The sequence below is a fragment of the Mesocricetus auratus genome, unplaced genomic scaffold (assembly GCF_017639785.1).
Source record: "Mesocricetus auratus isolate SY011 unplaced genomic scaffold, BCM_Maur_2.0 Super-Scaffold_100007, whole genome shotgun sequence".
Taxonomy (NCBI): Eukaryota; Metazoa; Chordata; class Mammalia; order Rodentia; family Cricetidae; genus Mesocricetus; species Mesocricetus auratus.
The window spans coordinates 97,798,810-97,826,750 of record NW_024429191.1 but is presented as its reverse complement, the minus strand read 5'-3'; the positions used below and the strand labels follow the sequence as shown (position 1 = coordinate 97,826,750).

Sequence of the window (27,941 nt, the reverse complement as noted above, 5' to 3'; positions counted from 1 at the left end):
CAAAAGGCAATCCACCACTTGGAGGGTTGGAGGCCTGGGGAGATGGGGGCTGGAGGGCTGGGGGACTTGGAGGCTAGGGAAAAGGGCATCAGTAGTGAGCCCTGAAACCTGCCGGTGTTTCTGCCTCTGCCACCAATGGCCATGGAACCCCAGAGACACACCAACTATCCTCCTGGTCACTGGTACTGAGTGGGTGGTAACACGGTCCCAGTTAAGTCATCCCCAAGACAACAGAAAAAGATGGGCGCTAGTGGATGGAGTCGTCTCCTTTACCCCACTCCCCAGGATGTCACGTCAACAACTCCCTGGCAGTTTCTCTCGGTGCCCACTCCAGGTCCAGGTCAGGTGTCCCTTTCCCCCTGGACTTGTCTGTTTCATCTGTCCCTGATACCTAAGTTGGAAAGCTTTCTTCCACCCCTAGGGAGCCTGCCTAAGCTCTTGCCTGGGCACCTATGGTTTTACCCATGACTCTCTTATGCATCCCACCTGCCCAAGTCTCCAGCCTCTGCTCAGTACCTGGTACTACCCATCTCAGCCTGAGGCTGAGGCTGAGGCTGAGTCTAGCTCTAGGAGACTGGAGAAGAGCTGCTCACAGGGCAGCATGGTCCACCACTCTCTGTGGACCTTCTTTTCACAGATGTCCAGGCTCCAGCATACCTGCAGCCCCTCTGTCTCTCTGTCTCTCTCTCCCCCCTGATATGGAATCCTCCAATCCTCCAGATCTGCTCCCACCTGCCCTTAACCAGGGTCAGCTCTGCCTCTGAGGCCTTTACTGTCCCTGAACAAAACTCTTGGATGTTTTCCCAACATGGTCACTGAATGGTTCCATCACCCTGGGGGACACTGGGGCTATCTTGTCTGGATGTCAGGATAGCACTCTCTAAAAGCAATCTAGAAACTTGGCCCTGAAGGCAGGGAAGGTCCTGGGCAGGGCTGGCACTGGGTCTGGGTGGGGACAGGGCAGAAGTTGAGGCCTTGAGTTCTCAGCATAGGCAGAGAACTCAAGGCCAGTTGCAGCTCTAAGAAGGGCTGACTGCCCTCTGGTGGCAAGACAGGGCAGAAGTAGGGACCCCACAAGCAGGTATGGCCACCCCTCTTTGGAGGGCCGGGGTGAGTCTGTGCTCTGAGAGTTTGCATGTTAATAGAAAGGGGAGTGAACCCTGCCCACCTCCACCAACACAGTTCCCTTGGTCCTCTCCCGCACGTCTGATTTTCCCCATTAGGAGAAAAAAAGGAACGGGAAAGAGAAGGATGAGGAAAAGTGGCTGAGTGAGTGTCAAGGAAGAGTGAACTGACCACCATCGGGGTCCATTTGGGCAAAAATTGATAAAGATGTCCCATGAAGGAATGACACCCATCTGTGCTTGTCTCCAGGTAGCATTGTCTCTAAGGGACTCAGGAGGAGTTTTTCAGAAGGGGAATCGTGACTGGGAGGGACAAGGTGGACTTGCCTTGTCCCATCTGTCCCTGCCTATTCTGCCTGTCTGTCCTTCTATGTCTCTGTCTGTCTGTCTGCCACCTCCGCCCCATGTGTGTGTTTGTGTGTCTTTCTGTCTGTCAGTCAGTCTGTCTGCCCCCTGTGTATATGTGTCTCTGTCAGTCTGTCTGTCTGCCTCTGTGTGTGTGTGTCTGTCAGTCTGTCTGTCTGCCTCTGTGTGTGTATGTGTGTTTGAGCGCGTGTGCGTGTATGCATGTGCTTTCATTACCTACTCTAAATGACTAGCTGAAATTTGGAGATTCTCTCCATCTTTTCACAGAGATCTTTGCTGCAATTTGAGCCCAACCTGGACCAGGCTCTAGTGTTGGGAGGGGCCTCTGCCACTGATGGAAGCTTATAAGCTCTGAGGCTGCCCTGGACGGCAGAGGCATTCTTTAGCCTCTGTGTTCCTGGGCCGCATAAGGACCCTTCCTCTCAGTCTAGGCCATGGGAAGTGCTGGCCTCCACCTGCTCCTGCCCATTTCCACCTGCTTGTCCTGACCACCTGATGACCCCAACTCCTGCGTCACACAGTTGGGAACAGCCTCCAAGACTACTCAGCCAGTCCTTGAGCAATTGTTTCATTTCTTATGACCCTTAAAATGCCTCCACTACAACCTGGTCACCAAGCCCACTCCAGCTGATAAAAAGACTGTTTCAAATAGCCTATGCATACAGGACTTTTTTTTTTTTTTTTTTTTTTTTTTTTTTTGGTTCTACGAGACAGGGTTTCTCTGTATTGTTTTGGAGGCTGTCAGTCCAGCCCGGCCTCGAACTCACAGAGATCCACCTGCCTCTGCCTCCCGAGTGCTGGGATTAAAGGCATGTGCCACCACCGCCCGGCACATACAGGACTTTTTGGCATCCCAAGTTTCCTTGAACTCCAGATAACCCTGCAGCGTTTTCTACTCAGATAGGGGATGTGGCCTTTCCCCACTAGAGAGGCCTGTGTAAACAGTTTTTCATTTACAGGAAGGTATGGAGTGATGCTGCATTGTCTGTCTGTTTACACAGGTGGTTCTACTGATCTCGTGAGGGAACTGGAAGGCAGCTTTCCCGGTGTTGCAACAAAAGGTTTCTTTTGAGTGGTATTCTGCTAAGCTTGATCTTCACTATTGGGTGACACAAGAGAGGAGAGTGTTGGGTGTCTGTGTGTATGAGGGTGAGGGCGTGCAGTAGTAGTGAGTGTGTGTGTGTGTGTGAGAGAGAGAGAGAGAGAGAGACAGAGAGAGACAGAGAGAGAGACAGAGAGAGAGAGAGCTTTGCAGAGCTCCAAAAAGATGCTGGGGCAGAAACTATGGAGTGCAGAAGTCAAGAAAAGTTTGGGGAGCTGGAGAGACGGCTCAGAGGTTAAGAGCACTGACTGCTCTTCCAGAGGTCCTGAGTTCAATTCCCAGCAACCACATGGTGGCTCACAACCATCTACAATTCAATGTGGTGCCCTCTTCTGGCGTGTAGGCAGAACACTGTATATGTGATAAATAAATCTTTAAAAGAAAAAAAAAAAAGAAAAGAAAAGTTTGGGTCCCGGTCACTGGCCCAGCCTTGTCATCCAGCAGGGGGAGCCTCTTCCATGTGTTGGAGGTGCACAGAGTCTGGGTGTGAAAATGGGAGGGACAATGGGAAACCCTGCAGTTGTAGTCAGGGGAGTGGCCTGGGCCTTACCAGTACACAGGGGCCAGCAGAAGAGGCCGATGGCTGAGGATGGGCAGTCAGAGGGGGCGGCTAATAAAACTTTGTCAGAGGTGCTAACACAAAGGCATCCTAGCTGCCTGTGTGTCTGACCGTCCTTTTTTCAAAACAGTCCTGGTCTAACAGCTGTCATTTTTTTATATTTATTTATTTATTATGTACACAGTGTTCTGTCTGCATGTCTGCCTGCAGGCCAGAAGAGGACACCAGATCTCATTACAGATGGTTGTGAGCCACCATGTGGTTGCTGGGAATTGAACTCAGGACCCCCTGGAAAAGCAGTCAGTGCTCTTTAACCTCTGAGCCATCTCTCCAGCCTGGCATCTTAGCTTTTCTTGTTGTTGCTGTAAACATTGAAAATTGTGTTTACAGTAAAGACTTGTCATTAATATTAAAGGTGCTTCAACAGAGGAGTCTTACTTCTGCAAGGGGAGATGAAGTTTTTTTTTTTTTTTTTTGGTTTTTCGAGACAGGGTTTCTCTGTGGCTTTGGAGGCTGTCCTGGAACTCACTTTGTAGATCCGCCTGCCTCTGCCTCCCGAGTGCTGGGATTAAAGGCGTGTGCCACCAACGCCCAGCTGAGATGAAGTTTTCTAATCTGCTTTTCTGAGATTACATGCGTGAGGCACTTCAAAGAATGATTTTTTCCTCAGTGCTGAGGCGGTGAGCCCAAGGCTTAAGCACTTCATCTCCGAGCTACATTCCCTTAGTATTTTGTGTTATTGTTTCATTACAATTGGCCAGTATTTCCAAGTTCACATTCCGTGAGCTTTTCCCATCACTCTCTGCCCATGGCTTCCTGGCAGAGGCTGTTCTTGGGGTTATGTAAGGAAATCTTGAGACAAGATAGAAAAGGGGGGGGCTGGAGAGATGGCTCAGTGGTTAAGAGCACTGCTGCAGGGGGCGGTGGTTGCCCTCACCTTTAATCCCAGCACTTGGGAGGCAGAAGCAGGAAGACAAATCTGTGGCCAGCCTAAGTCTCTACAGAGTGAGTTCCAAGATGGACTGGGATACAGAGTGAGATCCCGACTCAAAACAACAACAGCAAAAACAAGACGCGGGAAGTGTGTTTGACCACTGTAATGACAGTAGTTCTCCCTAGAGGCATCTAACACCTGCGTCTTGGTGGGGGGGCGGTGTTCGGTCCTTTTAAGCATCCCTCTCACCCAGTGTCCATCCCTAAACATAAACATTTGCCGTCCATTAATAGCTCGCTAGCTTTATTTTTGCATCGGCTTGTCCCAAAATCTTTCCTACCATGCAGTTAGGGATCTGGCCTTGTCCAAGTGGAGGTCCCTAGTGGGAGTCTCCTCTGGCTGACCACAGTAGTATCCCTGCTGCCTCACAATCAGAGGGGGATCCCCTCCAGCTGCCTGAAGCAGTGCTAGGCTCTCTTCCCTCCTGCCTCGAAGTCAGAAGGGATCAGAAGAGTTTAGCGGACACCATGGTGGTTCGTGCCTGTAATCCCAGAATTTGGGAGGTAGAAGCAGAAAGATAAGAAAAGCAAGGTCATCCCCTCAGTAAATTTAAGGCCGGCCTGTGTTATCTGAGACGCAAAACAAAAATGAAGAACAGAGGAAGAAGGAAGGGGGAGGAGGGACACGTGGGATGCCATGTGCACTAAAGAGCATATTCCCCAGGAGATGATGGCCTTGTCCCAGAAATCACTAACTTTCCTGGATGAGGCTGAGCTGCCCTGGCCCTGCAGGACCTCGGGGCTACTTTCTAAGCTGTTTCCGCCTCCAACAGGCACCTCTCCCCAGCCTCTGCTCACTCAGTATCAGTTAAGGGCTTCTGGCCAGGTCCCCTGTGGAGGGAGTCGGACATGCCAGCTCCTCCCTGGTTTCTGAGAGCTGTCCTCATTCAGTGTGCCAGGAAATGGGTAACAGTGCCCTGTTTTGTATTATCGGGGTTTTTTGTTTTGTTTTGTTTTGTTCCTGTGCTAAGACAGAGTACAGATAATTTTACAAAAGAAAAAAAAAACCAGAAACACAATGGAAACTTTTATTTGGGATTTGGATGAACATTTAAACCAGAACCCTTTGCATTTGTATGCAGTCCGTTTGGAAGCACAGACGTCATGAAAGATGAAGACTGGTTAGGTCTTGGCAGTTAGCAAAGATGGGCCAGGTGCTGGTGGCACGCACTGCCTGCTGACGTCCTCCCACAGAGGACGGCAGGCGAATTGCTCACCCTCGGTCCTGGACTTCGTCATCTGGAGGCGGCTCTTCCCGGTGGTGGGAGCCTGGACTCTGCCTTCTGAATTCAGCTCCCTGTAACCCACCTGCTTCGCCACTAGAGGCGGCAAATGCAAGGCCCTGGGCTGCGCTCTGCAAACAGTCCAGGCAGAGAGAGGGAAGACGGCAGGGTGCGGTGGCCAGAAATGTAGCGTCACGCTTCCGGGGGACGAGCGCACTTCCTCAGACTCATGCGATTACAGTCATGATGATCGCAGTTGGGAACAAGCGAAAGCGATGCTGCAATACTCGCCGGGAAGACAGAATAGCAAGCGTCCCGTGGGCGTTGGACCGCTTTAGATCCACGGTCTGGACTCTGTACTCGTCAAGCTAGGGCGTGTCTTCTTCCACTTAAGAGTGACCTGAGATCCTCTTTGTGACTTTGTACTGTGGAAGACCTGTAAGAAGTCAGATCGTGAGACACCAACCCCCACTGCAGGACTGCCTGGAAGACGACATTTGAGGAAGAGGGTAGGGGGAGCGTGGAGAGGCGCTGGCTAGGAGGAGGAGGAAAATCGGAAATTCAAGCATGCGGTAGAGAAAAGCCTTACACGTGCCACTGTTTACATATCGAGAAAGAAACTAGAATATAAGATTTTCATGGTAACATTTCATTTGTTCTGTGTTGCTGGGCATGGAACTCAGGCCAACAGCATCCTGGGGATAGCGAAGTTTCCTTCCACTGAGCTATCCCCATCACCGGCTCAAGTGTAGCATTTTAATTGGCCTACCTGAAATAAGGTTCCATTAAACACATGCAAAACTGCGTTTCCAACCGGGCTTTGGTGGCACACGACTTTTATCCCAGCACTCGGGAAGCAGAGGCAGGCAGATCTCTGTGAGTTCAAGACCAGCCTGGTCTACCGAGCAAGTTCCAGGACAGGCTCCAAAACAATACAGAGAGACTCTGTCTCGAAAAAAACTAAAAACCCAAACAAAAACAAACAAACAAACTGCATTTCCAGTCAAGCTTGTTAGATACCCTCTCTGCAACTTGACCTAAATTATCTGGGTGAAAAGTGGACCAAGAGTTACCAGAGCCAAATTCTATCTTTTGGTTTTGTGGTTTGGTTTTTTTATTTGTTTGTAGCCCAGGCTGGTTTTTATTTTCACTGTACTTTGAAATTGAGATCCTCCTGCCTGCACCTCACAAGTACCAGGGTTACAGGTGCCTGTTACTACTCCCATCTTTCTTTGATGTCATCCCCAGTAACCTAGGCTGGCCTTTAACTTGATACGAATCTGACTGGCTTTGAACTCCTGATCCTCAGGCCTTAGCCTCCCATGGGCTTGGGATATAGGCATGTGCCACCACACTCAGGTCCCATGTTAACCTAGTGCAGAGAACTGGCCACCAAGGATGGAAGGTGCCAGGAGCTATAAGAGGATGCAGAGCCGAGGGTCACACAGGCGTGGTTTAGCAAGAATTCACAGGCAGAAGGGTGTCTTGACAAGACAAGATGCTCCCTGTACCCCCAAAGCAGAAGCAAGGGTCTTCTATGCTTATTTAGACATCAGTGGGCTGCAGCCCCCTAAAGGCACCTGGACTTTCTCATTATTAACATGTCCCCATCAGCTAAGACGCAGCCCAGCATCGGTGGCTGGCACACCACACTTGACCGTGTAAAAGATTTCATTTATCTGATGGGCTCTGGGATGTATGCCAGGGTTGCTTGGAGCACAAGACTGCAATTGTGCCCAAGATGGTTATAATCATCCCAAGTGGATCCCTACAGCAATTCTATTTGCGGTACAGAATTCTAGGAGATTTCATCATACTAACTAGACTTCTACTATTTTAATCAAGGGCTTGAAATATAGTACTGTGCGTTTGAAAAGCCTTTCCCCATGTCATAATCCATTTCAAGGACATGCTTCTCTGAGAAGTTGCTTGTGGTAGTTGTAAAACACTATCCTCAGGCCCCATAACCCTTAATTCCCTCTCTCCCTCCCTCCCTCCTTCCCTCCCTCCCTCCCTCCCTCCCTCCCTCCCTCCTTCCCTCCCTCCCTCCCTCTCTCTCTCTGTCTCTCTCTCTGTCTCTGTGTGTGTGTGTGTGTGTGTAGGCTGCGTCTCCCTCTCTGTCTTTCTGTCTCTCTCTGTGTTTGTATTTGTATGTCTGTGTAAAGGCTCTATCTCCCCCCATCTCTGTCTGTCTTTGTCTGTCTGTCTCTCTCTGTCTCAGTGTGTGCCCCGTGTGTGTGTGTGTGTGTGTGTGTGTGTGTGTGTGTGTGTGTGTGTGTGTGTGTGTGTAGCTTAGAAGTAACTTCCTGGATCACATTTGGTAAATGGGGTGCTGGTGGTCATTTTGGGGGCCCCTTCTTTGGCACGGAAAAGGAATTAAACTTCCAAAGAAGACAGAAGACCAAGTTGCCAAGAAAAGGAAAAGTTAACAGCTTTAAACCTTTGGATTGGGAAGGGCTCTAAGGCTCTAAGTCTGGGAATCCTAAATCACTCCGACTTGGGGATCCTATAAACACTCCTCTTTACCTCATTAGCCCTGTTTAGAAACCTACCTCCCAGTCAGGTGGTGGTGGCAGCGGCCCACCCCTTTAATCCCAGCACTCAAGAGGCAGAGGCAGGAGGATCTTTGTGAGTGCAAAGCCAGCCTGGTCTATAGAGTAAGTTCCAGGATAACCAGGACAGTTTCACAGAGAAACCCTGTCTCCAAAAACAAAACAACAACAACAAAAACAAACACCTCATCCTAACATGGGGTTTCCCCTTGTACCTTTATAAACCGCCATTTTCCTATGCGCCAAGTCTGTCTCCTCTCTATCCAGAGACAGTCCTTTGTCCCTCTGGGACAAATATCTCTTCTTACTCTCTCTTGTCCTCTATCTCCTATCTTTGTCTCTTATTCCCTGCCCTCCAGGACACATGGATCTCCTTTGTGCTGAGAACTTGGTCTTGGGGTGTCCTGAACCATACTTTTCCTTTTCAGCACCCCTGCCCGCTGTACCATCTTGATGACCCACCCACCACCTTTCTTATTTTAAGAGTCCCTTGCAGAACCTGGAAGATCATCAGTTCAGCTTCACCTAATGGCCAGCAAATCCAGAGATTCTCTTACATCTGCCTTCCCAGTGCTGGGATTATAGGTGAGCAACAACCATAAACTAGGCTTTACGTGGGTGCTGGGATCTAAACTGAGGTCCTCATGATTTCAGGGCGAGTTGCTTTATTACTGAGAAATGTCTTCCAGCTCGTCATTACCGTTTTTTAACCAGGGAGGACGTGGTTTGTGCAAGAGATCCTCACAAGATGTAGCCTGCTGATGTTCCCTTGAACACCCTACACGACTACTCCTTACCCTCATCCTCTGACCTTCAGGCAGCTTTTCCTGCTGTGTTTTATTTAGCTGCCTGTGTTTTTTATCATCTCAAGAGATGCTGAATATAAATATCCATTCTTGCTGAAACCGTTAGAACCAGGTGCGGTGTGGTAACTGAAAGCATTTCGACAGATCAGATGGGATGGACAGGGATGGATTATGGCACTCGGGAGCCAAAGAATACTGAATGTTACACAGCTCAGATGGAAAGGAATCCTGGAGCTCGGTAGCCAAGGAATACCACAAGCCACAGTAAGCTTAGCAGCTTACAGCCCTGCTTCAGAGAAAGGCTTCCCCAGTGTATCAGCTCTGCTCTGGCAGGAGAGGGTTTTCCGACTGGGGATGTTTTCCCAGTGTAGCAGTTTTGCTCTGGCAGAAGAGGGTTTCCCCGGATGAAGTTGCTACAGTTCAGCTCTGCTACCAGGAGAGTGCAGATCTGACTGTAACAACTCTGCTCTGCTAGGGGAAGGTTTCTCCTGCAAAAGTGTTACAGCCCCAGTCTCTCTGAGGCTCTGCTCTGCCTCAAAAGATCTTCACCAAAACCTCATTCAAGAGATTTATTGGCAGGGAAGAATCCAAGAGAATGGCTGCTCTCTGCCAGAGTGAGAGAGGACAGCCGGGTAGCATGAACAGCCACAAGCTGAACAGACACAGGGTTTATATAGGGCTTCTTAGAGGGTGGAGCTTTCCAGGGTGGGGATTAGTCAACTTTCAATCCCTGAATTCAGGATGGCTAGAACTCCTGCTCAGGGATTGGCTAGTTTTCTGCACAGGGTTAATTAAGGTCAGATTTGGCTCTGGTTTCAGAGACAAAGTGTGTTTCTTTCTCTGGTCCTTTTTAGCCCTTTGGCTCTGGTTTCAGGGCCAGGGTGTATTTCTTTTACTGGCTCTGATTGCAGAGACAAGTGTGTTTCTTTGGCACTGGTTTCAGGGTCAGGGTACATTTCTTTGGTTCTGGCTGTAGGGCCAAAGTGTGTTTCTTTGGCTCTATTCATGGTGTGTTTCTTTGAGCCAAAGTGTGTTTCTTTGGCTCTATTCATGGTGTGTTTCTTTGACTGGCCCCCTTTCCCTACAGTAACCGTGTATTCCCAGCATCCTGAGGCTGACACAGGAAGAACATTTGAAATCCAGGATTTGAGGCTAGCCTAGGCAGCATAAGAGACCCTTACCTCAAAAAAAAATACAATTATTAGCAAGCTAGAAACAAACAACAGAAAAGATCCATTAATGTGGTACCGTTCTGAAACCTAAAATAATTTTTAAACATTTTCTGTATCAATATTTATTTGAGACTAGTGCAGAATTCCCACATAGTCTGTGTTTCCCACTGTTAACATCCTCAGTGACATGGTGCTTTGGGGGCTTGTTCTGTTTTATTGGTGTACATAAATCATGCGAACTTGTGGGTTTCATGATGCCATTTTCACACAGTATGGTACATCCGTTATCACTATGAGCCCAGTACTGGTACACAAAAGTCATTTTTCGGGGACCGGTGCTGCAGTTCAGCTGCTAGAGTGCTTTCCTGGCATGTTCAAAACCCTGGTTTCTGCTCCCAGGATGGAGCACCCTTGCAATTCTAGTACTTAAGAGGTGGAGGATCAAAAATTTAAGGTCATCCTTGGCTACATAGCAAGTTGGAGGCCAGTCTGGGCAACATGAGATTGTCTTTAAAAAAAAGTCTTACCTCAATCCTTTCTTATTTCCTCAAAGTTACTCAAGATGCCTGTTTTGTCCAGGATCCCACACATCATTTATAGTCTATCTCCTTAGGCTTCTCCTGGCTGAGAGTATCTCAGACCTTTCTTCTTCTTCTTCTTCTTCTTCTTCTCCTTCTCCTTCTCCTTCTCCTTATCACTGGAGGTAGGCTTTGAGGGTTCAAAGCCTCCCACCATCCCAGTTAGCACTCTCTCTCTCAGAGATCACCAGCCTCCGCCTCCTGAGTTCTAAGATTAAAGGTGTGGGCCGCCACTTCACAGCTTGGTGATGGGCCCTTCTCCCGCTGGTATCATACGCCCAAATAAGCCCTTTCCTCTATGAGCTGCCTTAGTGGTGGTGTTCTACCCTAGCACGGCAGCAGGAGAGTAACTAATACAAAGAGTGACTCCTTTGTCATGTCTTCTCAAGGTCCTTGTCATCACTATGTCTCACCATCAACTGCTACCCAGTTGTGACCTTTCCCTGTCTCTTCACATTGTGTGCCCTGTGCAAAGCAGACACTGTATCTGGATGGGAGTGTTCTACTTTCCTTTCCGCTCTTGCGATATAACGCTCTGACTAAAAGCAGCTTGGGGAGGGGAAGGTTTACTTGGTTTACATTTCCAGGTCACAGCCCATTATTTAGGGAATCCAGGGCAGGATCCATAGAGCAACACTGTTTGCTGGTTCAATAACTCCCAGGCTCATGATTAGCTAGCTTTTCTTTTTCTTTCTTTCTTCCTTTCTTTCAGATTTACTTAAATTATGTATAGTGTTCTGCCTGCATGTACGCCTGCACGCCAGAAGAGGGCACCAGATCTCTTTTTTGTTTGTTTTTGTTTTTGTTTTTGTTTTGAGACAGGGTTTCTCTGTATTGTTTTTTGGACCATGTCCTGGAACTCGCTCGGTAGACTAGGCTGGTCTCAAACTCACAGAGATCCGCCTGCCTCTACCTCCCGAGTGCTGGGATTAAAGGTGTGTGCCACCACGGCCCGGCTCAGATCTCTTATAAATGGTAGTGTGTCACTGGTTAGCTAGTTTCTTATACAGCCTAGGAATACCTGCCTAGTCCACAATGGACTAGGTCCTCCTGCAATAATCATCAAGGAAGTCCTTCATAGACATGCCCACAGGCCAATGTGAGCTCTAGGCTGTATCAAGTAGATAAGGCTAACTAGGACAGAGGAGTGAGGCTCCTCTCCCCAGGCTACTATATGAAGTGTTCTACTTGGGGCATTCATTCCTCCCCTCCCCCCGCCACCCCCCCCCGTTATGTATCCAGTCATTTTCTTTTTTATTTACATATGTGTGAACCCACGTGGACTTTGTTGATATTTGGCTCAGAGCCCAGGACCACGTTGCCAATTTTACCGTTTAGAACCTAGATCATCATGGCATTAGCCATTAGGAACACCTTCCGCTTGTGTCTCTGGTGTAATCCCACCGTTGTGGGTTGGTTGTTTTGTGGATGTCTCTTCACTTCCTGGGTGTATGAATCTGCTTGAGTTGTCATTACCCAAATACCACAAAGCAGTTTAAAGAACAGATACTCCTTTCTTCCAGTTCTGGGACTGGACATCTGCAGTCAGGATGCCAGCAGGGCTGGTTTCACCTGAGGCTTCTCCCGTAAGCTTGCAGATGTCCCCTTCTTCCACGTCCTCACCTGGCTTGCTCTGTGTGACCCGGGAGTCTCTTCCTCTTACACGGGAACCATCCATGAGACGAGGACCTCACCCCCTCCATGATCTCAGTTAACTGTAATTTCCTCACGAATGGATTTGTCTCCAAACACATTTACAGTGGGGCTTCAGTATACGATTGGAGGCGGAGCACAGTTTGGTCCGTAGCAGTAGCCCTAGGAGATACCCCAGGAACATGGATGTTGGCTGAGGCTAGCCCATCATCCTCCATTTCTCCAAGTGCTGCGGGCCCTTTATTAAAGAATGACGTTAGAAGACATGATCTGGGTGATATCCCTGATCCCCACAGTGTCGGTGCTTAACTGGCCACAGATAGAAGCATACATGGGCTACACTCTGCACATACATGTGCGTAATGCGTGTATCTGTGACTATCTGTGTTAGGAGGGAGTTCAACCAATGTCTCCAATCCTGATTTACTACCCTCTGGAATATTTAGGCCAAGTCTCTTCCATGTCTGTGACAGGACACCCACTTGGTACCTGGTCTCCATCTACCTCATTCCTTGATTCTAAGTGCTCAGACAGAAGCTTCAGACTACTTTGCCAATCAGCTTTACCAGATGGAGACAAGTGTCTATGTGCAGATCTGCCTGTATGCTTAAAACCTTTGAGACTGTGAGCAAAAGTGAATCATTCCTTAATTTTGTTTTCTTCTGGTATTTTGTCATAGCAATAAAAAAGTCAATGCAATTATCCATTCTGCAGAGACAGAAGCTTGCGTGCGTTTCAAGATTTGGCTTCCTGGGGATGGAAAGATGGCTCAGCAGTTAAGAGCACTAGCTGTTCTTCCAGAGGTCCCGGGGTTCAATTCCCAGCACCCACATGGCAGTTCCAGGGGATCTGATACCTTCATACCAATGTGCATCAAATAAAGTTAAGTAAATTATTAAAAATGTGTTGAAAAAATGATTTGGGTTCACTCATAACCTCAGCACAACCATGGCAGAGGGACTATTGCTTCTAGGAATGTAGTAGATGTTTATGCTGCTTTACAAGAGGTGCTGAGGGCTACCCTCCGCCGGGATGGCCTAGTCTGCAGAATTTTGGGTGACGGCCAAAACCTTAGATGAGAGCCATGGCACTGTCTGTGTGCCGGTGTCCAGTTGTGAGGAGCCTCTGTGTGTCAAGCTGGTGGAGACCCTTTGAGCCAAGCACCAAGCCACCCAATCCAGGTCGGTAACAATAAGAAACTAGGGGAGATGGGTAAGCCTCTGTAAAACTGATCATAAGGGGAAACCACACAAAAGGGTTGACTGCAGTTACGTGATGGTTAAGGACTATGGTAAAGAACTTGAGGCCAAGGATGTCATCAAAGAGTACTTTAAGTGGAAGAAATAAACAAATTAAAATTAGGCTCATTTTTTAAAAAATGCTACAAATATTCAAATGAACATTTTCATGAGAAACAAACAAAAGTGAAAGGCACACCTATAGTCCCAGTACTCTGCAGAATGAGGCAGGGAAGTTGTAAATGCAAAGTCAGCCTGCCTGCCTGAACTTCATGGGGAGTTCAAGGCTTGGGCTATCTAGTGAGACCTTTTCTCAAATACAAAGAAAGTAAAAGAGAAAAGCAAGACTCCAGGCAAGCTTTATTTGTCAGGACACAAACAAAATATCATGCAACAGCTTGTGTTGAGGCTAGATTTTTTTTTGTTTTTTTTCCGAGACAGGGCTTCTCTGTATTGCTTTGGAGGTTGTCCTGGAACTTGCTCTGTAGACCAGGCTGGCCTCGAACTCACAGAGATCCGCCTGCTTCTGCCTTTCGAGTGCTGTGATTAAAGGCGTGTGCTACCAACACCCGGCTTCTTTCTTTTCTTAAATAGATTTTATCATCATGTGTATGTGCGTGTGATTTATGTGAGCACACGTGCCCATGACCCATGTGTGAGGCCAGAGGACAACCCTGTGGAGTTGGTTCTCTCTAGTTCCATGGATGGAACTCAAGTCACCAGGCTTACACAGCAAGCACTGAACACAAGTTTTCAATTCAGTTGGGCATCAAGAAGGCTGACTGTTGGATTTTGTTTGTTTTTGGGTTTTTCAAGACAGAGTTTCTCTGTGGCTATGGAGCCTGTCCTGGAACTCTGTAGACCAGGCTGGCCTTGAACTCTCAGAAATCTGTCGCACCTGCTGTGCGGCCTGCATCCGAGAATGTAGCGAGGTGGTCGGGATAGACGACACAGAGACCGGTCGGTTGCTTTAAGAAAACTTTATCTTCCCAAGTCAGCTTAGGAGAGAGCTCTCAGAAGAAATCTCAGGAGAAGTCTCCCCAAGAAAAAGGGCTTCCCTTTTTAAGGACTTTTGCCATCCATTTACATACCATTCTTTCCACTTCTCACCCTCCTGGCTGGTGGTTTAATCTCCGGCCCCAGAATCGGGGAGACACCACAGGGGGCAGGAAGAGGCATCTAGCCATAGGAGGTGTGGAAGGCATGGTATTTCAGTGAGCTAGCCCTTATCTGAGCCCTATCAAGCTTTAAAGCACTGAATTGTTTTCAGTAAACATTACATAGATGCCTGCTCCCAGGCCGAAGGGGAAGTGGGTTTCTGCTCAAGGTCTGGTGTCCCCACAGAAATCTGCCTGCTTCTGCCTCTGGAGTGCTGGGATTAAAGGCATGTGCCACCAACACCCAGCTTGGATTGTTTTGTCTCAAAGGCTGTATGAAGCAGGGCCTTTCTTGGACCTCTTGGTCCGGCCGTGGTCTCCACATTGACATTTTCCTATTACACAAACTCTACTATACTGTACTTCATATATACTTTTTGTTATATATTATGTTATTTATATTATATACACATATTGATTGCAGTACACATGGGAATGCTCTCATTCTTATTGCACTAAGAGCTCTCTTTTTTTTTTCTTTCGAGACAGGGTTTCTCTGTGTAACAACTCTGGCTGCCCTGGAACTCACTTTGCAGACCAGGTTGGCCTCAAACTCATATTCACCTGCCTCTGTTGAATACTGGGATTAAAGGCATGTGCCACCACTGCCCAATGGCACTAAGAGCTCTTTAATTGTAAGCAAAGGAGACAAACTCTACCCTACGCAATCAAACAATTTCTGTGTCTGTTGAGTTCATGACAGAAATTGTCTCTTTCATCTCAAGAGTGGATTGTTGACACTGTCTGATAACTAAGCAAGAGAAACCTAGACCATACAGACCATTCATTATGTACAATTAGACACAGTTCCTAACATTGTATTGTATTATCTTAAGAAATATTTAATTTTTATGTGTCTTGCTATTTGCCCTATGTGCATGTTTGTGTGAGGGTCTCAGAGCCACTGGAACTTAAGTTACAGACAGTGGTGAGCTGCCATGTAGATGCTGGGAGTTGAACCCGGGTCTTTTGGAAAAACGGCCAGTGTTCTGAACTGCTAAGCCATCTCTCCAGCACCTGTATTTTATTTTTATTTGGGGGGAGTGCCTTGCTACAGAATGTGTGTGGGTGTCAGAGGACAATGTACAGGAATAGATACTCTTCTTTCGCTATGTGGGTCCCAGGGATTGAACTCAGGTTTCTAGGCTTGGTTTACCTACTCAGCTATTTTGACAGAGCCTTACAATTTATTTATTTGTTTGCACTTAAACTCCTAGCAAAGTGGGCTCTCACCCCATCCCTTTTTAAAAATAATTTATTTTCATGTGCCAAAGTATTTTGCCTGCATGTATGTCTGTGTGAGGGTGTTGGACTCTGGAGTTACAGGCAGTTGTGAGCTGCCACGTGGGTGCTGTGAGTTGAACCCAGGACCTCTGGGAGAGCAGTCAGTGCTCTTAACCTCTGAGCCACCTCTCCAGCCCCTCACCCTGTCCTTTGTATGTTCTTTCTGGTTTGGTTTCTGCACAGTCCTGACCTTGTAAAACAAGCTGCCTCCTCCCTCCTTTTCTCCTCTGGAACATCTTGTCCAAAGCAAGAATTTGCTGTTCTATGGAAGCTGGATGGAGCAGCTGGCTCTGAGTTGTAGAAAGGAAGGCTCTCCCACAATCGCTTCTTAGTCTTTTCCGATATTTTTTTCCTTCATTTTGTTTGCTTGTATGGAGTGGTTTTGTTTGTTTTAGATTTTACAGTAATCTGGGAGCATTTCTCTTCTTTATTTAGACTTTCATCTTTATCAGGGAATATTGGCATTCCCGACCCTGTTCTTCTAAACTCTGCCCCTGTGTGTTGGTTTGCTAACATGCTTTCCTGATTGTTCCTGCGGGGAGTCCGCCTGCTGGTTGGTGTTCTTCCAGGAGTCAGCTTTTGGTTTTGTTGATCCTTGCTCTGCTCTTTCCTGCTGACTTCTTTCTTTTTCCTGGTGTCTTCAGTTTGCTCTCGATTGATTGATTATAGTTCCAGAACTGAAACTTTTGCTGGGGAAGAGCTGGTCTTGTGTCCACTTTCTGGTACCCAACCCTTCCGTAGCAGCTATTCATTCTCCTGTGCGTGCGTGCATGAGTGTGTGTGTGCGTGTACCTGTGTGGTGGTGTGTAAGCATATGTATGCCCATGTGTGTGGAGGTCAGAGGTCATCCCTGGGTATCACTCCTCAGACACCATCTACCTTCCTTTTTTAGCTTTATTTTTATGAGTGTTTTGCCTTCGTGTGTGTGTGTGTGTGTGTGTGTGTGTGTGTGTGTGTGTGTGTGTGTGTGTGTAGTGCCCAAGGAAATCAGAAGAGGGTGTCAGATCCCCTAGAACTGGGGTTACAGATGGTTGTAAGCTACTATGTGGGTGCTGGGAATGGAACCTGGGTCCTCGGCAAGGAGCAGCAAGTGTTCTTTAACAGGTGAGCTTTTTCGCCAGCCCTGATACCTTGCTTTTGAGAACAGGACACTGCCATGAGCTCACTGAGGAGGCTATGCTGATGTTGCTGAATTTCCTTCTCAGAGGGCCACATAAGCAGTGTCCTACCCCCTTTCCTAAATCCTGATGGCGAATCCAGGCATGACTTTGCCAAAGCTCACCATGGGAAAGCAGAAAGTTTCCTTACAGAGCATTAGTGAGGGCTTAATTGTAGGGATGTGAGTGCTACTCCCCACAACAAGCCGACCCAGAAAACTTTTGCCCAGCAGGGAGGAGAGCTTTCCCACATCTCCATAAACAAGAGTCTCCTCTTCTAGTCCCCCCCACCTGTATGCTCTAACCCAATGGCCCTCAACCTATGGGTCACGTCACAGGGGTCACCTAAGGCCATAGAAAACACGAGATACTTACATCACAATTCACAACAGTAGCAAAATTACAGTTATGAAGTAGCAACAGAAATACTTTCATGGTTGGGGTCACTACAGCGTTAAAGGGTCGTGACCTTGGGCGGTGTGCAGTTAAGGTAGAGTTGTATTTGTACAACAGGTGGTAGGGTGTCACTACTCAAGTGAGGGCCTCATGACCTTCCCTGACCCTCCATGAAGGAATGTAAACAGTCGACAAACACAGATGGGACAATCCTTTAGCGATGGGATTATACCTAAACTCAAGATGGCAGTTGCAAGCCGGGCGGTGGTGGCGCACGCCTTTAATCCCAGCACTCGGGAGGGAGAGGCAAGCGGATCTCTGTGAGTTCGAGGCCAGGCTGGACCGACAGCCTCAAAAACAATACAGAGAAACCCTGTCTCGTAAAACCAAAAAAAAAAAAAAAAAAAAAAAAAAGATGGCAGTTGCTTAATTCAGAGGACAGTGACAACAGCTGGCTAATCATTGTCCCTATCTGTTTAGAGACAAGGTTTCTCTGTGGCTTTGGAGGCTGTCCTGGAACTCACTCTGTAGACCAGGCTGGCCTGGAACTCACAAAGATCTGCCTGCCTCTGCCTCCCGAGTGCTGGGATTAAAGGCGTGTGCCACCAACACCCGGCTGTAACTCCAGTTCTAAGGGATCTGATGCTCTCCTCTGACCTCCAAGGGCACTAAGCATGCACACGGTACACAGACTTACATGCAGTCAAAACACTCATACGTAACATAAATCCAAAAAAGTGAACTCCACTTAAATAAGGCTATGCACACTCATTTAGGCTGCACAACATGAGATATCCTTCATACTGGGGGGGGGTGAGGGGGTAGGGGGGGAAGGTGTGGTGATTCTCTTCTCTCATTTTCTATTCTGATGCCACAGGATGAAGGTCAGGCTGGTCTTCCACTCACCTCACATAGCTCCCTGACTTGGGATTGGAAAAGGGAACCCTCACCCTGTGCCTGGAAGGCTGGGCTAGTTTGGACTGAAGACAAGCGGTCTTGTGTGTGTATCTGGAGGCTCACAACTGGGGGTGGGGGAATTTGCAGACGCACATGACCTTGGCAGTGAAGCCCACTGGACGGAGGTAAGGCTGTGATGAAATCTGTGCACCGGGTTCTGTTGGGGCAGCCAGGAAGTTCTCTAGCTCCTCACCCCCAACAAGGGCTACAGAAAACTTCTGAGGAAATTATGCTTCTGTTGAGGTTTGGGGTTAAAAATAGGTTTTGGTTGGGCAGGGGTGCCCAATCTAGAACATACCTAGGGAGTCCAGGTATGAGTTTTGAAAGAGGAGATCACCCCAGATCAGCACCCTTGTTGGTAAGTGAGGCAAAGAGAGGGTAGCCAGGGCCCCACAGAGGCTACCCCAGGTCCTCCAGGTAGTATCTGTACCTTTGCTGTCTTGCTTTGGGCTGGCCTGACCTTACACCCCACGCTGGGCTGGACATCTGTTCACTAGGGTCATTCGTGAAGCTGATGCTTATTGAATGTTTTAGTGTGGTGTATCACACTAGCCAGGAAGCTAACAAGGCCATTTCCAAAAGAACACGGCATGTTTGCTAAGCGCCCGTGTGGGCCTTCCTGTAGGCATTGCCGTTGTATGAGAGGGGTCTGTTGTTGGCCTGATACCGGCCCTCTCTCAAGAGTGCTCCGATTAATAGCAGAGTGGTGAGCGGGTGGTGGACACTTGTCATGGGCTCAGCCTTTGCAATCCCTGGAATGCCCACGGCTTTGGCAGCATGGTAATGTGATGGGAAGCCAAGAACCCCAGCACAGGCCACTTGTGAATGACCTTCAAAAACAAGAGCATTAATCCTGCCTGGGGCCCTTCCCATGCATTGCCTCCTGTTGACCATAAAGTAAAACACAGCAAGAACCTTGGCCACTTTATTAGCTAACTGTCGTGACAGACGCTAACACCCTCAGTTTCCTACTCAGGACAGAACAGGTGCCTCAAGAGGGAGAGCCACTAGCCTAAGATCGGGCCAGGGTCAGCCCAAGGCTGGTAAGAGAGAGGTTGGTCCAGCTACCAGTCTGTTCTGTTTCCAGTTCAACATATGGGTTTCCTCTGATGGGGGAAGCTAGGTGTTGTCCGTAACTTTCTAAGTTTTTGTTAGGAAAATGGTAAATGAATTTTGCCAGTGAGGTTATTTTCACTGGTTTGGTCGAGGCTGGCTCTGACTCCTGGACTGAGAAGCTGGGCGGTTCCCAACTCTCCGCCACTCAGGGGCCACTGGTTTGTTTGCCTTCTGGTGTCTCCAGCTACCATGTGTAATGCCTAGGCACCACAGCACTACCAAAAGGAAGGTAATAGAGCCAGGATAGAAGAGATATGAGCTCCATGTGTTCCTGCAGGGCAATTGCTGGACAGCTTTTCTTGCCCGCCAGCCGGGAGTTGCTCTGAGGTGTCATATAGACCCCTGTGCACAGAGTGGTATGGGTACTAGCTGTCCAAATACAAACATTAAATTGATCTATGGCTCTGTGTTTCTAGCTGGATGGGGTGGGCCTAGAGAGCCATCTACTTGGGTGGCTGTACCCTAGTTAGGGTGCACCTCCTGTGTCTTGGGAGCTAGCCATTAGCCTGGACTTCAGAATTCGTGTTTGCATTTTCCGGGAAAACATTCAAGTCCAATACAGACCAGAAAAAAAAAAAAAAAGATGTTGACATTGTCTCCAGGCAGCTGGCACTGGAGAGAGACCCGGGTCTGGGGCATACACTCTACACCCTCAGTGAATTCAACATTTACCTTCTGCCCACCGTGGGTCCTAGGGAGACACTCTTCTTCCATCCTTGATGTGCAAGGTGGCAGGCAGCAGCAGGCCACAACTACACACGTTCTGCGGCATTCAAAGCCCGGGACTGGTGGTGGTTCCTACAAAACAATCTGTGACCCCAGAGCCGGTCCTGGAGCCTCCTCTCTGCCCCATTCCCCGATCTGCAAAGGGCAGCACCTTAGGGCTTTTCCCAGGCTTTGCAAAATCTTCCCCATCAGATTATTTTGGAATATGTGTTGTGTTTAGAGGCAGTGTTTCTGTAGCCCCAGTCTGGTCTCGAACTCAGTGATCCTCCTGACTCATCATCCCAAGGGCTGGAACTACAAGCGTCCTCTACCACGCACGGCTTAGCTTCCTCAGATTTCTGTTGGAGACAAATGGAAAGAAGACCAAAGAGACTAGATGTAGCCGTCCTGCGGCAGCGGTGGATAGTGGGACAGAGAAACAGGTCTGGTTGCGACTGCGCAATCCATGAAGTAGCCAAACCCCGCCCCCGGGCGCCGTGGCCCCGCCCCTTGGGGTTGCTAGGGGGAAGTGACGTCACAGCGCGATGGCGGCGGCTCCTTTAGGCAGCTGAAGGGGGATTTAGGCCCGGAAGATCCGAGTCCATCCGCGGCGGGGAGAGGGTGAGCGGGGCCGGCAGGGGCCGGAGCAGCGGCGGCGGCGCTCGGACTGTCCCATCCGCCCCGTATTGAGGCGCTGAGAGCGACGGGGCAACCAGAAAGCGATGGTGAAAGCGGGGCCGTGAGGGGGGCGGAGCCGGACCGGACCCGCAGTAGCGGCAGCAGCGGCGCCGCCTCCCGGAGCACAGACCCAGGAAGCGGCCGGGCGGGCAGCAGCGAGCCGCACCGCCGCCATGGAGCTGAGGGTCGGGAACAGGTACCGGCTGGGCCGCAAGATCGGCAGCGGCTCCTTCGGAGACATCTATCTCGGTGAGGCCCGGCGCCATCGAGCAGCCGGGGAGCCGTGCGGGCCGGCGGGCGGGGTTCCTGGCAGGCTGAAGGCCTGCGCCAGGCCGTGGTGGACACTCGGCCGCTCGGCATCCCCGCAGTCCGGGGGGCCCGGGCCACCGGCCGCGGCCTTCATCAACGGCCGCTGTGCGAGCTCGGCCCGGGGGGCTGGGCGCGGCGGGCTGGGGAGAAGCGAGGGGGGGCGGGGAAGGGCTGGGGGACCGAGTGAGGGGGACAGCTGGGCTCTGGGGACTGCAGGACCGAGGAGGGGTTAGACATCCGAGAGAGTCTGGGGGAGTGGTCGAGGCGGGGGCCGCCCGGGAGATGAAGAGCAGGGTCTAGGGGCGGCGGGCGGGCGGGGGGGGTTGGTGGCCGCGGGCTTCCGGAGAGAGGTGGTGGTGGGGTGTCGGGAGGGCGTGGGAAAAGGACAGCGGGCCTGGGCTGCGGGGTGGGGTGGGGGCTGTGTTGGAGCTCGTCCAGGGGGCAGCGGGGCCGGGGGAGGGGGGTGAGCGGGGCGGGGGAGGGCGGCAGCGGGCTTGGGGGTGGGGCCCTAAGGGGGCAGGGCCCGGGCTGCAGGGGCCCCCGGCGTCAGCATCCTCTCCCTCTCCCTCCCCACCTAAGGTCACCGCAGTAAACAAAGGCCATGCTCTCCTCCACAAGAGGGTCTGGAACGGCCCCTTCACCCCTGCGGGGGTAATCCTGGATGTTTTGATGTGTGTGTGTGTGTGTGTGTGTGTGTGTGTGTGTGTGTGTGTGTGTGTTGGGGGGGAGAAATGTCAAAACAATATGATTGTAGCGTGGAGGTGGGGAGTGTCCCGGCCCCGAAATGGGGAAATGACGACGGGCTGGGTCCTAAGGGTTCTCGGGGGCTGTCTGAGCCTGCCCTTTTCCCGCAGTGGTGTTTCCAGTCCGCCTTAAAACTCCAGAGCAGGACTGGAAACGTTCCCCTTTGAGCTCGATCAGTTAGTTCCTGGCCCTTTGGCCTCGGGTCTTTCAGTATGTGTTGAGCATCTTTAAGCTGACTCCTGGGCACCTGGGTATCCGTGGGACTGAAGTTTTAAGAGTAACGCAGGGCGCAGTAGATGTGGGAGAGGTTGGTCAGCGTAGAGGGGAGGGAGGGAAGTGGTGTCAGAATTGTCACCCCTTGAGTCTCAAGAGTTGGCAAGGTAGACTTGAAAAATCCTAGGTGTGGGATTAGGCCGCCCTGGGTCACGTCAGACTTTTAACAGTGAGAGACTGTGCACGTATACGCGTGGGCTTACAGAGTTGCTTAAACCCACTTGTCGGGAATTTTAAAATGAGCGTTTTTACCCCTGTATTTCCTAGTGGAGTTGTAGATCATTCCAAAAACCCCTGAACTTCTGGTGGGTGAGCGCCCTGAAGACGGTTGCCTGTTAGCGGCAGACATGCTCCGTTGAGTCGCCCGGTCTCCTTCATTTGTGTGGCTGTTGTACCTGTAATGGAGAATCGGGAAGAGGCAGCTTTGGGCCTTGCCTTTCAGGCTCCCCAAGTTCAAGACCTTCCTCCTGTGACTCTTAGGACCTGGACAGGTGTGGGGTGGGCAGCTGGCCTGTGTGGGTAGTTCATAGGTATTTATGGTCCCTGGCTAGCGTGTAAGGTAACCCTGCTGTGTGCCTCCACACGAGTGCTCTGGACCTGTGCTGTGCTTCTTGCCATAGTGGCCTGATTAGTGAAATATGCTTTAGAGACACTTGGGGTTTTGCATTTAAAATATTTATGCCTTCTCGGCAGTGTTTGGGAGTCAAAGTGCTGGGTAAATGGGAGATGTTTGGCTTATTTATAGAACAATAGATTTTGGCAGGAGTTTAACCTCAGGAATATAGGAGCTATACTGAAAAGCCAGTCCATTAGCCACCCTTTCATGGGCACCAGAAAATAGGTATTTTGAAACTTTTTGTTCCCTGAGATTTTGCCAAGCAGTTTTGTACTTTCTGAAGATTGATTCTAACAACCAAATTGTGAGGTAAACTTCTCTGAGAAGAGTGCAGGCTCTGTCTGGGGATGCAGCTTACTCAGTCACGTGCCTTCAGATCTGCCCGGTTCCTGCAGCCTCGGGTCCCATCCAGAGCAGTGGGACGCGAGGGAAGGGCTGAGAGGCTGCCTTGAGCCTGTGCATACACACCCTGACCAGGGTCTTCTACAGGCATGTGGGTGGTGGCACCTTTACATCTGACTAAAGACGGGACCAGGCACACAGCATCTGATCATGTGAGCTAACTTTTTCCAGGGAGTTCTATTTGATGACTCTTCTCATGTAAGATGGATTGCTGGGATCCTAGAGTCAGAGTCCCGGGCTTTCCTGTCTATCATGGTGTGGGGGTTCTGGGTTGTTGTTTTTTGTTTTAAGACAGGATCTCACTATGCAGCCCTAACTGGCCTTAGAGATCTACCTGCCTCTGCCGTTCAATGCTGTGTGTCACCATGCTGGGCCCAGGTGTGCCTCTTGTGTGGGATTAAATACTTGTTAGGTCTTTTCTGTCAGCCTTGACTCTCAGCCTGCATTACTGTCCTTTCAAGTTACACCCTTGGGGAACTGAAACATGAAAATGAGTGACTTGGAATAAGATAGGCTAGAAGCACAGGTCTAAAGGCAGGGTTCAAGAAAGATAACCTGAAGACCATGGGGTGGATTGACTTAGCCAGTTGAACATGAGTGGAGTTGGATCCTCATCTTGATGTCTGTGTGACATGCATTCTAGTGCAAGTAATGAAAACTTTCCTAACTGTTCTCATAAAGTGCTTTATTCTTCTAACTTCATTCTTCCAGCAGGTTCTCCCTGTTTTAAGCCTGGTTTTAGATTTCTTCCTGAGGCTTTTGTGCTTTAAAATATGTTAAACTGTTTGTAGTCATAAGTCATTAACCCTGTTCTCAAGCCTTTCCTGGTGGCCTGCTGTGCCAGCAGGCAGGAGAAAAGTCTGTAGTGACCATAGTGCCCTGCGAGGCTTGTTACTCACATCTCTAATGCCACCAGTCTCAGCCTTCCTCTGTCTAAGCCAGTCAGACACAGAATGTGCCACTGCTCACATACCTATAGAGGATCCCTGGGCAGGATGTATTTGCTGGTTTAAGCAGCCTCTACCCTGTCATATCTCTGACATGTGTTGCTCTGGCGCTGATATTTTTGAGGTGTTGGAAACCAGTATTTTGCTTTTGCCAGTACTGTGTCCCTTAATAACTGTCATTTCTTCTTTAATTTTATGTGACTGAGTCTTCATACTGTTACCGTGTGTATGAGGTGCCCTCAGGCGCCAGAAGAGGGGATCAGATCCCCTAGGACTGGAGTTACAGACTGTTGTGTAGCTAGGGCTCAACTGCTGAGCCATCTCTCCAGCCAACCCCTCCTTGATAACATTTTTAAACAGAGCCCACACTCTGATGCTGACTTTGTTCTCAGTCCCAAAGGGGCCAGGGTATCTTGGAAGAGTTTGTAGTGTGGGCTAGACTGGGGTCCAGGTTGTTCAGTGGTTATATAGTAAGCCAGGGTCTGTTCAGTTGGACATTATAGACCCAGGCTACAAAGTGCCAGATACAGAAGAGTCAGGGCAAGCGTGTTTTTCATCCTTATTTCTCCTCTGGAAGCAAGGAGTAAAGCTTGAGGACATGATTGGTAGAATGGAGGCCTCTTGCCCACTGTATAAATTTGTTCCTCACTCTTCATTTCCACTTTCTTTGTGCCTCAGCTGCCTACCTTTTGATGGACAGTGCAGTCAGATTTTTTTGTTTGTTTGTTTTTTGAGACAGGGTTTCTCTATGTAACAAGCCTGGCTGCCCTGGAACTCACTCTGTAGACCAGGCTGGCTTCAAACTCACAGAGATCCACCTGCAAAGATGTGTGTCACCACTACCCAGCAGTGCCGTCAGATTTCATGATGTGCTTAAGCATCCCTTGGGAACTGAAACTTGGTAACATTTTCACCTCACAACTTTGAAGGCTTCTGAACACTGGTGGGCCATGAGAGTGAGACTTCCAGTCTCATTATGACCTTCAACAGGAAAGATGCCATTAAAAGAAATGTGTATGTATGTTATGTGCTTGCATGTGCGTGCACGCACTCGCGCATACATATGTAGGGATAATCATACATGTAGAAGCCAGAAAATGACACCATTGTCTTCTTCAATCCCTTTCCGCTTTACATATTGAGACAAGCTCTCTTACTTGAAACCACAACTCTACAGTTTGCCTAACCCAGTTAACCAGCTTGCTCCAGAAATCCAGTCTGTGCATCCTGAATGGGAATAACAAGTGGAATGCCACATCTATCTAGTATTTACATAAGTGCTGGGGATCCAGACTCTGGTCCTCATACTTGGGTAGTATGTTATTTACTGATCCAGACATCAGAGAATTAAATTTACCCATGTTGGAGGAAAATCAAGGCTGCAGTCCTTGTGCCACCCAAAAAGGAACTTGATACTCAGAAAGATTTCACATAGTTCTGACAGCTTATATAAATACCTTCTATAGCAGATCTGGAACTGAGACAGTAATGGTGGGGCTGTACCTTGACCAGATCTGCTTAATTATACCTACTGTTACCTTATGTTTGAAGTCCCAGGAGGGTCCAACCCGGACTTAGCATTTCTAGTAGTATAGCAGCCCCACATGTTTGTAGATGTCATGTAATAAGAAACCTTTGAACCTCAAGTCAGTACCCGAGTGATAGCCTGGGAGTGGTCCTTGGATCCCTGTTCTTCCTAGTGTGATTGCATTGGATAAACCTCCTTTTCTGTTTTACTGTTTGTCTTTGTAACTGGTGTGTTTGAGATGGGTGGCTAAACCTTGATATTTGGGGCTACTGTGATCGTGACTTAATCCCTAAAAGTTATGGTAGCATCATTGTAGTTTTAGGCCTTTAGGCCATTGCTTGCTTCTGCCTTAGAATAGTGTTGTTTGATAATAGCAGTGATACTCTATGCCACTCGGCCCTCGTTGCCCTGTGAACTGACCTTTGCCTTGCTGTTAGGAGATGGCTCCCCACTTCCTTGTTAACAAGATTATTTTGGGGTTTTGAGTTGCTTTGTTTTTCTCTTTTTTTCTTGAGACAGGGTTTCCCTGGCTGTCCTGGAACTTGAACTGTAGACTAGGCAAGCCTCAAACTCATACAGATGCCCGTTTCTGCCTCCCAAGTGCTGGGATTAAAGACACTTGCCACCACTGCCACCCAGCACACGCACTCTTCTCTCCTTCCCCACGCACACATGTGTGTGTGTGTGTGTGTGTGTGTGTAAGATTTTTTTTTTAAGACAGGGTTTCTCTGTGTAACAGCTCACCTGCTTCTGCCTCCCCAGTGCTGGGATTAAAGGTGTGCACCACCACTCCTCGGCCTATTTTTATATTAAGTGTTTTGCCTGCTTACGTGTCAGCACCATGTGCATGCAGTTCCTAAGGAGGCCTGAAGAGGATGTCATATCCCCTGCAACTAGAGTTACAGGACAGGACAGTTGTGAGCTGCCATGTGGACATTGGGAAACAAACCCAGGTCCTCTGGAAGAGCAGCTAATGCTCTTAACTGCTGTCCCATATCTTCAGACAAGAGAAATCTTGATTGGAGTGACCAGCATCTGGGCTTGTCATTGAGTGTTCGTTTCCTGTCCCTGGACAGAGTAGTGTTGTGGGTTAGGTTCATGCGATCCGTCAACCTTTATGGGCTGCTCAACTTGAGGGACATAACTTTGCCTGCCTGCTTGCTTTCTTCCCTCTCTCCCTCCGTCCCTCTGTCCATCCTTCCTCCCTCCCTCCCATTACTTTTGTGTCATGCCCCCTGGAACTGGAGTTACAGATGGCTGTGAGCCTCAGTTAACATTGTTGTATAATCTAAACACAATCCAGTCTCTGCCTAGGAAGGGAGCCCTATCTTCAGTGATCCAGGATTGTTTAACTGCTTGTAGACAGTGCTGCTGTTTGGGTAATACAAACAACAAATGTTTGCGGAGGGGGTGTTAAAATTTTTTATTAGATTTGTGTGTGTGTGTGTGTTTAGAGCGTGGGTGTATGTATACAAGTCAAGAGGACAACTTGCGCAGGTTCTCTACCTTTATCCTGTGATTCTAGGAGTTGAAATTACCTTGTTAAGGTTGGCAGCAAGCACCCTTAAAGCTCCTGAGCTTTCTTGCTGTTCCCTGAATAAATGTTTTTACCTGTTTTGTTTCCGAACCCCTGATTACAGTGATATCTTTTAGGTACTAGTGTCTCTTCTGGTAGCATTTATCAGACTTACACATGGTAGAGAACCAGGTAGTTTAAATTTCAGTCTTTGTAGTAGTACTAAATCGCTACCAGAGTTTAAAGGTCCATTCTCCTGTGCTTGGCCCAGTAACAGTGTAAGGTCTGGACTAGACTAGCATGCTGGTGGGGCTCAGGAGATGCAGCCTGCCGGGATGGTGGGACAGAACTGCAGGACTGCAAACCAGTAAGTCTGCATTGACTCGCATAGGATAAATAGAAGTTGGAGCTGCTTGGTCCTTGTACCTAGAAGGCAAGGGAGTCCGTGGAGGAGGTTTTGTGCTGTCCTCGTATGCTGGTGTGTCCTGTGTCCACCTTCCCTCTCCTGATGATTGCCAGACTCAGTGCAACCCTCTTTATAGGTTCTGCAGGCTCTTTTCTTGACACAGTACATGGCATTGGCTCCACGAAAAGGTGTAATTCACAGTTGTCAGTGGTCATTTATTCCTGAGCCTGAGAGTATTCCAGGACTGATTGTCAAGGCACGAACTATAGTAGCCACAGAAGAGTAAAGCTAGAGGTATTTTCTTCCACCTTCCAGAAGGTTCTCATTCAGTAGGCTGTTGACCCTTGGCTGTCTTGTCCCTGTGGACCTGCCAGCTGTCCCCAG

At 49.0% G+C, this 27,941-nt stretch overlaps 1 protein-coding gene and 1 long non-coding RNA gene across 6 annotated transcripts in view; one reads left to right on the top strand and one right to left on the bottom strand.

The window, feature by feature from the left end:
* Positions 1-20,664, bottom strand: part of LOC121141596 — a 32,609-nt gene extending 11,945 nt beyond the window's left edge. The window contains exons 1-3 of one of the 2 annotated variants that reach the window (XR_005878576.1): positions 20,311-20,664; positions 20,106-20,231; positions 5,159-5,803 (exon numbers count right to left, since the gene is read on the bottom strand). This is a non-coding gene — a long non-coding RNA (uncharacterized LOC121141596). Of the gene's footprint in view, positions 1-5,158; positions 5,804-20,105; positions 20,232-20,310 lie in introns of those variants that run through there. The other variant, XR_005878575.1, reaches the window with a different exon arrangement.
* An 87-nt stretch (positions 20,665-20,751) lies between these two features.
* The window catches only part of Csnk1d (casein kinase 1 delta), a 31,888-nt gene continuing 24,698 nt past the window's right edge, over positions 20,752-27,941 (top strand). For 3 of the 4 annotated variants that reach the window (XM_040747902.1, XM_040747901.1, XM_013113130.3), the window contains exon 1: positions 20,752-21,065. In XM_040747902.1, the coding sequence (XP_040603836.1) occupies positions 20,990-21,065 (76 nt within the window). In that variant the 5' untranslated portion in view covers positions 20,752-20,989. 4 annotated transcript variants of the gene reach the window in all.